Source organism: Rousettus aegyptiacus, unplaced genomic scaffold (assembly GCF_014176215.1).
Source record: "Rousettus aegyptiacus isolate mRouAeg1 unplaced genomic scaffold, mRouAeg1.p scaffold_m13_p_4, whole genome shotgun sequence".
Classification (NCBI taxonomy): domain Eukaryota; kingdom Metazoa; phylum Chordata; class Mammalia; order Chiroptera; family Pteropodidae; genus Rousettus; species Rousettus aegyptiacus.
Window position 1 is genome coordinate 141,590,301 of NW_023416307.1, and position 12,815 is coordinate 141,603,115.

General features: G+C 38.4%; 1 protein-coding gene across 5 annotated transcripts in view; it reads left to right on the forward strand.

Moving 5' to 3' along the window:
- Window positions 1-1,683: 1,683 nt before the first annotated feature.
- CMC1 (C-X9-C motif containing 1) overlaps window positions 1,684-12,815 on the forward strand; it is a 78,699-nt gene continuing 67,567 nt past the window's right edge. For 2 of the 5 annotated variants that reach the window (XR_004950528.1, XM_036219559.1), the window contains exon 1: window positions 1,684-1,838. Coding sequence is in view for 3 of the 5 variants with exons in the window: in XM_036219559.1 (XP_036075452.1) it covers window positions 1,820-1,838 (19 nt within the window). In the remaining 2 variants the exon portion in view is untranslated. Of the gene's footprint in view, window positions 1,839-6,060; window positions 6,409-12,815 lie in introns of those variants that run through there. The other 3 variants (XR_004950527.1, XM_036219557.1, XM_036219558.1) reach the window with 2 other exon arrangements.

Sequence of the window (12,815 nt, forward strand, 5' to 3'; positions counted from 1 at the left end):
GAAGTGTCTAGCTAGGTCTCTGACCAAAGCTCCCTGAGTTTCTCTCTTTACCAAGGTGGTCTTTTGCATATAGGAAGATTTAGTTTAATTGCTTAAATGTATGTCTGACTTTGTTTTTGTACCCCTCTTCATGTCCTCAAAAAAATTTACTTTCTAAATTAAATTCTTTGCCTCTAGAAAAATAAAAAGAGTGCTAGAATGAATTTGGTGTGTTTCTAAGCACATTTATAAGACATACAAGGTAAAGGACCAATTTCCTGCCTGGCTGAGTGAAACATTAATTCTTCACCTTGGCACCTCAACCTACAGCTGTAATAAGGGCTGTTATGCCCAAATAGGCCCTTAAACGGAAGACCTGCTGAGCAGAGACCCACTTTCCCAGCCCTGCTCAACTGCGTCAGCTTTTCTGCCAACTGACCAGGCGGAAGCAGCAGCAGGGGAGGAAGGACTGCAGGTAGGTAGGGAGGGGATCATTTTGAAAGCCCTAAATCCCTTGCAGGGAAGAAGCAGCTGCTCCTTGCTTTTCTAACATCTGTCCCATCTGTCCCTGGCTGCACGTCACCCTTTGGAGGCCTGAGCCAGCTAAACATGAATACAACAAGGAAGAATTTCTGAAGGCTGGTTGGTGAGTAGAAATGAGCATAATTGCCCCCCAGAAAGTTTCTTCTATTGAGAATAGGGCAGTTGAGGTTCTTAAGGACGATGGTTATCACCTTACTTCATTCTCCTCACAAAACATATTATTATGTTTTAATTGACAGACTCGGGATTTATTACATCACCCAAATAGGACTGACCGCCCTGAGGATATTAACAAAACAAAGGTACCACTAGCACCCATTTTAAAATTTTATTTCTCAATTTTAGTTGAACTTCAATATTATTTTGTTAGTTTAAGATGTACAGCATAGTGATTAGACATTTATAGAATTTACGAAGTGACCCCCCAGTGAAGTCTAGTACCCACCTGGCACTGCACATAGTTATTACAATATTATTGACTATAGTCCCTATGCTGTATTCTATATCTCATGATTATTTTACTACCAATTTTTAATTTTAGCCTCCAATGGAGCCACAGACTGCTGATTTGAAAGAAAAATAATGATACCGCACACAGTAGACCACCTTCGTGGTTGGCACAAGCTGTGCCTATCTAGCTCATGCGGCGTTTATCACCTTTAACAGTGTGTTGCTTCTACCTGACTCCTCTGCCAACGGGGTGCTTCTCGAGAATTGGGGACCTTATCTTTATTTAATTATTTCCCCCTAGTAGTCAAAACCATGGCTGGGACCTGGCAAGCATGAAATAGACATTTATAAACGCATGATAATTAACGAAGAAAAAAATAAAAAGGATTCTCCGAAAGCTGGTGTGGAGGGAGGCGCTTGTAGTTGTACGGAGTCACTACGGGAGGGACAGTCCCAAAGGCCCTCAGCTTCTGCTCGGGTCTGCAAGCGGGTGTCCAGCGCTCCACCCCAGCGAGGCTGCGCGGATCGGACACGGCTCCGCCCCTAGGCGCGCGCGGCCACGCCCCCTTCCCGGTCTTTCCCACTGCGGAGTCCCCTCCACAATTTGGAGGATTAGAGGCGGGGCCTGGAGTGCGCAGGCGCTATACGCGGCGGAAGTAGCGACTGGGAAGGAGGGAAAGGACCCGCTGCGCTTTGCCAAGGGCACCGTGCTTCTCCTGTTCCTCTGCCTACTATTCTTCCTCCGCGGGAGGCGCCGGGCGCTCGCACGTGCAGCTGAGCCCAGGCTCCGCCCCTTCCCGCCCCCTGCCTGGGCGCGGCCACGCGGCTGCCTTCCTGTGTCGCCGAGATGGCGCTCGACCCGGCAGGTACGAGGGCGGGAAGCGGGGGTTGCTGCTCAGGTCTCTAACCGCAGGCCTGCGGGCTGTGGACCTGCCTGGGGAAGGTGCCGAACTCTGAGGTTGCACTACTTCCGCAGACGTCTCCTCCCGCCTAGCTGGCTGCTTTAGGGTTTCTGGCCAGTCCCAGCTTCTTCCCTGCGGCCGTAGGTTGTGTTCCTGCTCCTTGGGATTAGGACTAGGTGAAAGGAATTGATTTCTTGTCTAAGTTCTTGCCCATTTGTGGCATACAAACCTTTTCCTCCGTAACGAGACCGGTTTCTTTATAGTCATCCTGTTTCTCACCCTTGGGGCAGAGAGTCCTTTAAATTTGTAATCCAATTTAAAAACAATACAAAAGATCCATTACTGTGGCAGGAGTCAGTTTCTTTGGATAGGATTCACCCAAATCTTCATCAATGTTACTTTAACTTAAATGCTTCCACTCCACTTCCATTTGCAGCAGTAGTTCTAGTTTACCTCGAATTTCCGTCCTTACCGAAACTCAGCTGAATTATTTTTGCTTTAGGCTATTTATGCAAGAGAAAGTCATTTTTGGAGAGAATGTTAATTGGTCTATTCCATTCTCTTCATTTTAGGATATAAAAACTCAAGGCATTGGGGGGAGAAATGGCTTCAAACCTTTGCAGATTCAGAAATGAAAAAGTCACTTTGGTGGACCTCCAGGAGAAAGAAAAATATGTGTAGCTGTCAAATAATATGTTTATTGAACACTGTATTATCAAGTTAAGTATTCTTAATTATCCCACAATAGCATGAGGTATGGTAGACACTCTGATCTCCATTTTACAGATTAGGAAACAGGCTGAGTGAGGATAAAAGCATTTGAAGTATAAAAGTATTTCAGGAACACTTAAAGATCATACCAGTATTATTAGGCCAGGTGATTGGATCACGTTTTATGAAGCAGTTAACAATATATCTGGGCATCGAAGGATAGAATTTCCAGTGCTGAGCGTTAGAGAAGATGAGGCAGAATGAGCAAATGTATAGGCAGTAAAGTGCACTGTGTGATGTTTGGTTGCAGGGTTAATACGTTGATTTGGTTGTCGCGGTAGCAGGGGAGCATTGCAGGGTGGTAAGGAAAGTTCAGATTGGAAAGATTGAGGCCTATATAATTCTAGTATTTCTGAGCTGGAAGTGACATTCAAAGTAATCTCATACAAATGAGAAAACAGACTCAAGTTAAAGGCTTTCACATGTCTATATTCTTGAATTTAGATGAAATTTAGGAAAACGTCTTCATACTTTTTTACTGTCCAGCGACTCTACCCTCTCCGGTCTGGTGTGGTGTTTTCAAGGCCACACAGCTAATTGCTGGTAGAGCCAAATCTAGATAGAACTCAGATAACTTCCAGTCCAGTGTGTAGACTCTGCCACCATTTGAGTATTCACTGATTAAACAACTAACTATTCGTTGTGTGCCCATTATATGTCACGTATTATTCTAGGCCCTAGGAAACAGGTATACAGGGCAAACAAGATCCCTGCCCCACTGCTCCTGGGAGCGTGCATCTACTGATAGAAGTCAAACACCCTCCCTCCCCATAGAAACACACTTTTACAGATTGTGATAAACATTATGAAGATGGGCAGTGTCCTGTGGTAGATGGCGAAGAGAGGACTACTTTAAAGTAGTCAATGAAGAGCTCTATGAGGAAGTGTCATTGAAATTGGAATCTGAAGGACAAGAGGAAGCAGTCATGTGAAGAGGTAGGGAAAGACTATGTCAGGCAGTCAGTGTAGCCGATGCTTAAAATATTTGACTGGAATGAGGGCCAGAGTGTGCAGGAGATACGTAAGGAAAGATGTTGGAGAAGTAGGCAGGCGCTAAATGCTTGAAAGCTATGATAGAAGGCATTTAAATGCTTTCCTGATGTTATCAAAAGCTTTCAGAGGCTCTTAGACAATTTTTAAATTATGACATAATTTATATCTTTACTACGTTGGCTGCACTGGTAACATGCATTGTAGAGGGGTCTTGAGTGGAAGCAGGGAGACAGACTGAGATGGTAGAAATTGACAGGATTGCACTGAATAGGGTAGTGAAGGCAAGAGAGGCATTAAGGATAACTCCTAGGCATTTTACTTTACCAACGGGGTGTAGGGTAATGGTCACATCTGACAGAATGAACATTGGAAACTTTCACGAAAGCAGAGATGGACGCAAGATCAGAATGGAAAATAAGAAAGTGGAATCAGGAAGTAGGAAGATTTTAGAAAAAATTCCTTGTTTAAATTCCAGAATACAGATGTATTGAAGACATCTTTTTTTTTAACTTTATTTTTGTTTGGTTCATAAGTTGAAGGATACGTTGAAGAAGTTGGTACTTCTTTTGCTTTTTACAGCTCATGTATTATGTGCCCCTACTGAGTAGATAGTTATGCCAAATGAGGTTTATATAGCAAAATTTGTTTTATTTATATCACATTTTTTGAGATATCTATATACATTTGATCTTCATTTGGCGGTAGCTTTTAAGTAACTGTAGGGTCCATTTTTCTCAAACTGTGAACCCAACAATGAAATGCAGATTATATAGTTATTCTTATACGTAGTTTTATTTAAAACTGTTTTTGTTAACATAGCAGTAACAACAGCATTCTTTGTAAGTTTATCAGCCATATTATGTTCATTATGTTCTCTTACTCTTTGATTGCAGAGAGAAAAAGCTGGAGTCTAAAACAACCCAGGAAAAGTGTGGAGAGAGATTAAATTTAAAAAAAATATGAATGCCTGAGTTATAGTTTCAGATATTCAGGTTTAATTTTCCCAAGTCTGACATTTTAAAATATCTGTAAGATGATATGATACACAGACAGAATAGAGGAGAACCATCATTCTGAGCTCTCCTTTTATTGACTTTCAGCTTTGTTTGTTATCAGTCTAATCTTCTTGTTCCCATAGAAAATTCTCTATATCTGTGATTGTGTAGTAATGATTGAGGAATATACAGTATAGCCCATTCTCCTATAACAGGACTTGAGCACAATGAATCTTATTCCAAGTCATAGTTTCTTTACCAATTTATAACCCTTAGTACAAAGTTGTATTTTAAAAGTCCAGTCAAGCACAGTGATTGAAAAATTAAAAGATGGTTTATTTTGAACTTTAACCCATGATCATCTATAGTAACAGTGTTAAAAGTGGTGCTTGTTAACGTAGAATTTTCTAAAAGGTAAAATTATTACTCGTGCAAATACAAAGTGGGTATGTGTTAAAGATTTTCTTCAACTTTAACCAGTAAAATGTAAAAACAGTTCAAAAACCATTTGAGAAGCTAGGTACATAGACAGTTTCATACATTGCCGGCTTAGGTAGAAACTGGATAATTTACAACAGGGCAATAAACTGTAATCTTTGGGGCCATCTTTTCCACTGGTCAGAAATTATTTCTATCTCTGTTCAACAAAATTCTAGACGTTAAACCGCATATAACAAGTTGTAAAGTAGGGCAGTAACGGAAAGCCAAGCCCAGTGCTCATCCTGAAAGAACTGCCAGTTAGGCCTTTGCTATTTCCAGATTCCAGATAAATTTTCTGACAGACATATTCTCAGATGAGAACTCACAGGAATCTAGGCCTGGTAATTTTGATTTTTGAATTTAATAACTAGAAGAGATTCCTCTTCTGTCTTTCCCTCTTTCTGCAGGGTGGGAAGTTTCCCTGGGATTTGTCCTCTACTTCTGTACAGTGGGGCAATGGCAGCATGAGAGGTTTCCTTAAATGTGTGTGTGTGTGTGTGTGTGTGTGTGAGTGTGTGAGTGAGTGTATGAGAGGGAGACAGAGACAGTGACAGTCAGAGTGCCTGTACCTGTCCTTCCACCACTGTTTTCCAGAAATCTTAAGGGAGGAATATGGAACAGTGACAGGGCTCGGGGTGGAGAATGGGGTCAGGAATTTTTGACATTGTATGAGTAGATATTTAAGGTGTATGTGTCCTGGGAAGATGTTATTATGGTAGCTCTTGGAGTATTTGGGTCCTAGGGTTTCTTTTAATGGTTCCTGTGAGAATTTAGGTAAGTTTTAGCAGTATTAGCACTTAGTACTTGCACTTATATTACTGGAAATTTTTACTTTTTAAGTTATACACCTGAACAGATTTGAAGAATCTTTTTTTTTTTTTAAATCTGAGCATTGTGTGATTAATATGTAGAAGGTTATGTAGTTGATTAGAAAAGTATTGATTTTATTATTGCTTCCCTATATAGGATCTTAGACATAAATTTTATTGGTAGTGCAGAGCTAAAAACCTGTTTAACTTCTACATTTTATGTATTTCTAAACTCAAAGTATGCCTGCACTAGAAAATACATTGTTTTGGTTCACTAGATAAATTTAACAATGCTTTAATGGATCTCTGAAATTTGAAAAACACTGGCTCGAGCAAAGAGCGTAAGAGAGTAGGGTGGAAGTCGAAGAGTTGCCTTTGCTGTGGCAGCGGAGAGGTTTGACTTATGAATCGTGAAATACCCTGTAACTGTTTCAGGAAGTATGAATTTTATCCTAACAACAATGGGAAGACAGTGCAAGTTTTCAGGTAAGGGAGTGACATGTAGAACTTTTGATTATGTTGAGGTTATGGATTCTCAGCCACATAGTGCATAAATAGTGATGTGTCTTTCTAAGGGTATCATATCTGGAGGCACATGATATGTCCTTGTCATAGGTGGTATTAATTTTGATCGTGCAGTCAGGCCTTGTTTCATTTTTTTTGCCATATTTTTCCTCTCTTGCAATTAATAAGTAATCTGTGGCAAGACCATTTAAGACCCTGCAAATGTCTGTTCCTCATCGAAATGTCTGTTCCTCATCAAAAATCCCCCTTCGATTTAGCATCCATTGATGTCTTATTCAGTTTTTTCCTATGATGGTTGCAAAATAATGATTTTCTATCTATAGCAGTTTCTCCATATTTATTAGATGATTGTTGACATTTTTCTGTAAGCAAGAGATGACTTTGTTTTTTGCTTATAGATTTATTATTGATGTGGACTCATGAATTCCTATTTTTTCAATGTTTTATAATTCGTAACTATATGATTATTTTTTTGCATATGTTTTTCCATATTTGGCTAGTGAGTTCCTTCAAACTAGCTTCTGGGTCCTTGTGATACGCTGCTGTCATTTTTGGGGAGCATTTCTTTTTTTTTTCTTACACACAAGATGTCCTTGGCTTATCTATAGACTTATTCATTTCTCTGACAAGTCCTGGTTTCTTTTATTTGGGCACTATATTAGAGAACAACATCTAGGCACTAGGTCTGGGTACCTTTGTGTGTTTCACAAGCAAGCGATTAATTAATAGAGTGCTCTTAGGAAAAAACCCTGTGAGAGAGTAAGGGACACAGCATAGGGAAGGAGAAGAAACTGAGCAAGGATCTGTTTTCAGGGAATGCTTGTCTTGGCCTACTCGGTTCTGATGAACAGCAAAGTACAAGGTTTGTCCTGCTTTGGAGGCAAGGGGGCAGGGTTTTGTGCCATCTGTCAGTCATCGCCCACTGCAGGAGTTGAGGAGAAGGAGTGGCAGCAAGGATGACTTCACAGTGCAACCATGCCCTTGGGTAGGCCTGAGAAGCTTGCAGGTGTGACTACTTAAACAGTCTCTTCTACAAGAGGCACCAACATTCTCTGCCATAGCTGAAATACTAGCTCTATCCTAAAACTAATTTATCTGAATCTGTGAGGAAGCTTGTTTTGGGTAGTGAGAGTTCAGATAGTGATGCCAGCCAGGTAGGAAGGGGTCCTTGCTTCTAGATATAAAATATTGTGGGGTTTGATAAAACAGTTTGAATAACATTGGCCTAAGATATGCTTAACATATATACCAAACTGTGCTTTGTTTGTTTGTTTACTTCTAGGCCGTTTGACATACTGTTCCTACTTCGTGGAATTTTCTCTCTCTTCCCCATATCCAGATCTGTCTAGTTCTTGTTCATTTTTCATACCTCACTTTAAATTCAGTTTCATAGGAGGCTTTTCCTGATTGTCACCACCTATAATCTTTCAAAAATATTTTAGAAAATAATTAAAAATACAATCAAAATATCAAAGAGCCTGGGTATAGAGTTTTTTCCTTGAGAAATAGAATGAAACCTGCAGATGCGCTGTGTCTATATCAAATAATTTGAGAAGTGAAGAAATGCATGATGTGGAAAATGGGAATATTCTGCCTGTGTAGTAAACAGTAAATATTTTTCACATAATTTCACCTCTTTAAAATTTTAGAGACTAGGTGATTAGAAAAGTTAGGCAGGTTAAGTACGCCTAGACAGGAAGAGATTGCCCACCAACCCCAGGGAGGCGCTGCACTGTTATGGAGAACAGCACCAAATTGAAATTTACACATAGTAGACTAACTTCTTGTTTCAGACCTTGCGATTAACCTGAGGCCCTTAGCATATTTCAAATGGTATACTCTGAGGTTTGAGGGTAAGATGTAGAGAGTGAGATATATCAGACAACTGCGAAGACAGCTTTAATCCTTAAACTTTTGTGACTGTAGATATTTGCCATTGGTCTTAAGTTCTTGACTCATCACAGAAAGTTTGCCATAGGAAAAAATAGCTTCAAATTTATGTTACACTTATTGGATTAGTATTGGTATTTTTGTATAGAGGTGTTAATAGCATATTTGCAAAAATCTTTAAGTTTATAGATGTCAGGTATGCAAGAAATACTACCTTGTACTTAGTATAAGTGGACCAAACAAAACTGATTCCAAATAAGAATGCCGATTCCCAAAGTAACCATGTCCTCCATTTTCAATTATATTTTTAAGAAATTTGAGGGGAAAAAATGTTAAGAATATGATGTTTACTGTTCCTCATTGTATTTTTGCTAAAGAACCATTACTGGGAAGTTTTTACAGATCAAAAGATATGTTCATTAGCTAAGCATGACTAATCAAAATATATAGTGTTTCAGATGTTTATGCTGCAGAATAAAGACCTTGCCTGTCTTACTCATTATCGTCTATATATGGCTAATAACTATTTGTTAATAAAATGAATAACCGTAATTATCAAATATTTAAATTCTTTAAATATGTGTCATTTATTAAACAGTTTTATTTCATATTTACCATATACTAGGAGTTAGAAGGAATCATGGAGATGAATTAAACAAAGTCTCTTACCTCATTAAATGTAAGTTTCATGCAGTGGTTCTGAATCTAGCTGCATATTATACTTATTTGGGGAGCATTTGAAATACCAATGCATGACTTTTGCTCTAGCATTTCTGATTTAACTGTTGGAGCTCAGGCATCAGAATCTTATAAAGCCCTTTAGGTAGTTGTTAGATGCAGCCAGAATTGAAATCTTACACTAGTCTGTTTGGGCTGCCATACCATAGACTGGATGGCTTAAGCAACATAAATTTCTTTTTCACAGTTTGGGAGGCTGGGAAGTCCAAGATCAAGGTGCTGATTGATTCTGTCGCTGGGTCTTCTCCTTCTTCTAAGGCCACTTACTTATCTGATTAGGGTCCCACCTATATGACCTCTTTTAACCTTAACCTCCCAAAAACCATATCTTCAAATATAGTCATGTTGGGGTTTAGGGATTCAACATGAATTTCCGGGGTGGAAAGTGGGGGCACAGTTCAGTCCATAGCAACCACTGATCTATCAGGAGAAGATTGCATGAATAGTATGATGCAATGTGTTCTTAGTCCAGATGTGATCAGAGCCATAGCATTGGTACATGCAAAATCTTGGGGTTAGAAGAAGCAGAAATCACTTTCAGGTGCTGAGGTCAGGGATAGAACAGTATTTAGTTCAATTTTAAATAAGTAAACCTTGATAAGAAAAGAAGAGGTAGAAGATATAAAATAAAGACAGAAAATTGAGCTGGAGTATGACTTTACCAGTTATTTGCTGGGTCATGGTGCAGTATTGCTTTGAGTTTTCTGAACCTCAGCTTCTTCATAATACCTGCTCCTGCATGTGAGGGTGTTTGTAAAACAGTTCCTTCTATCACCCCTTGTGTCTTTCCTTCTGCAAATATTTATTGTGCTTCTTCTTCATACTATATAAATGAAAGCTTTTTTTTTTTTTTTTTTTTTGGTAAGATGGTTAACATAACCACAGAGATAGCAGAATGAAGATTTAAATTGCAGAAGTTTTAAGTTGAAATCTCGGTGTTAGTGGAACTTGGAAATTACCAATAGATGCTCAAAATTGTGGGCAGAGAGATTTGGAGATGGAGACCAGCACTGAGAACTCAGCTTAATAAACTCCATCTTTAAAGGTAGAAGTTTATGGGATTGCCACAAAGATAGAGGAGCAGAGCTTTACTTGGAACTATTCATACTTTTTCTAATATTATTACCATTGTTCAGAATAGTTTTAACACGCCTTTAAAATTTACCTGCAGCATCTACAGTACGTTCATCTTAATATCCTCTTTTTGGCAAATTTTTGAACTTGAATTTCAGCCAATGTTAGCCAAAGGCAGTCTGGTCAAGGTAATAGATGATCACCCTGGGAAATGCTACCATACACACAAAAGTTGTATTATGGAGCTCGTTTTCATGTTAACTCAAACTGGCTCTGAAGGCCATGCCAGGAACGATATTGTGAGTTATTGAGCAAAGGTTAAATCTTTGAAATAAGTGAATAACTTCTCAATATAAAAATAGTTTCCCTACTCCATTATCAAAGTGATACATGTTTCTTTGTACAAATATAGTGAAATTTTGTAAGATGGAAAAGAAGAACAAGTGGAGATGAGGTGGCCAAAGGCATTGGGGAACGTTATAGGTGTAAGAATGGTTTACCATGTTCCGGATGTACATTGGAGAAAAAATAATCAGGCATTTATTGCTGAGAAGTTACAGCCTTAGCATCATTTATTCCTTTCTCACATATCACTTCTGTCTCCCATGACACCGCCGGTTTCCTATTAGACATCAATGGGAAACTGTGGTTGTAGGAAAAGATAATCTTGAAGTTTTGCCAAATAAGGTAAATGTGAAACCTTTTCATTTAAGAAATAATGACCACAATAGACATCGTAGCACGTTTCTAAAATTGGCATGTCTTATTGCATAAGTTGATTTCCTGCTTTGATATACTTTTAGATTTGTTATCTTTTTCTGGTCTCTTCTTTATTAAAGTATGTGGGTGGAAGAGGATGTTTTCACACCTAGCGATCTACAGAATCTGAGGTCCAAGAAATAGGTGCTTTTGGGAAATGGGCGCATCTAGTGTGAACTAGGTGTTTATTAACAGTGAAAGCTGATAGGACAAAGTTTAAATGAGGAGTACTATGTGGGATATAGGTGATGTTTGAGCCAGAAGCGAAGCAGAAATAAGCACATTTACCTCATTGATGTGCTTTCTCTGTTTCGTAAGAGTTTGAGCTTATTAAAAAAATTAAATTGTTACTGATGGACCTAATATTTGATGTTTACTCTCTGAATGTATTTTTCAGCCAACTGACAAATCACTCCTCTTGCTTTTTTTTTTTTTATTATTATTATTAAAAAAAAGGTATGAACCAGAGAATCAAGATTCCATTTAGCTTTACTTTCTGATCAAAAAATGAGAACTGTGAAATTGTGATTTTTGCTTATTCAAAATGATGTTTCCGAAACAAATAGTCCTATCATCTAAGTATTGTTTCCATGTTTCAACATAACTGCAAAAATTCACCTAACCTTACTTGCTGAAATCCCCTTAAATAGGTGGTGACTTCAGGTGTGTAATAGTCGTGAAAGATGTGGGAACTGCATTACATGACCTTGACATTGCCATTTTATTAGAGACTTGGGTTATTTCACCACTGTGAAATTCACTTCTTCATCTGCAAAGTAGAATCAAATACTTATCTGAGAGGGCTGTTAAGAAAACTATAGGGCATTTATTGCCTTCATCGTAAGGTTTCATAAACAGAGGCAGGATGGAATATTTTGGCAGGGGGTTAATCTTGTCTACTATTGATTTGCATTTTGTTTTTTGTTGTGTCGGTTCAAGTAGAACTTGAAGGAAAGGGGTGAAAGGAACACCGCTCACACTCTTAATTTTCCCAGTTTAAGTATGTCTGCCCACCCAACCACCTTTCTTACTTTTTCATTATAGCAAGAAAGTATGAACAGGCTGGCAAGTATATGAAAATCTGCTCAGGAGTATTCATATCTGTGCTGTCGAGAACTGGAGTCTACCTAGCTTCCTGGTGTGAAGCACTTAGTGTGAAAATAGTGATTGAGAACTTGTCTTGTAGTGTACTTGATAACGCTGCCGGGGGCCCTTCATTTTGAGACTCTTGGCAGCTAGTAAAGAAGAGGGACCTATGTAGAAACTGTTGCTAATGAGAACACTGTTGCAGATTTTACTACAAATGTCCTTTTTCTTCCAAAGTAAACAGTAGCATAGAAATATCCTCAGGAGCAAATAGATGAAACTAGGTAGTTAAAATTTTAAAAAGTGGCATTATCTAAATAAGAATCAAATTAGGTAAATTAAATTAAAACATTTTCATTATTGAAAAGGCAGGTATTACTTCTTTCCAGTGAAAGATTCAGTAATATTTTGATTTGATTCACTGTTATCTTTGTGGATTCACCACAAGTACTATTGTCAGTAGTTTTATAATCTAGTGCTGCCATATTGCATGAACACATGAGCCCCAAAGCAAAATCCGAGCTAACAAATTCAGCTAGCAAAAAAGGTGAAAATTGACTTTCAGGTGATGATAGAATGCTGAGAAGTTAGATCTTTGACATTTTTTCCTGGTAGCATTATCCTGATTCTTTATCTCAGTATAAATTCATGTGACTATATAGTAGCAAACTCAAAATTTGCTTTTTTTTTTTTGCAGGCTCTTGTGCAAATGTATAACATATATGCATCACATTGACCTTGAGAGAGTCACTCTAATTTTATGAAAAGTGCCATATCTATAATATTTGTAGTGTTTAAGATAACTCTGAAATATGTATAAA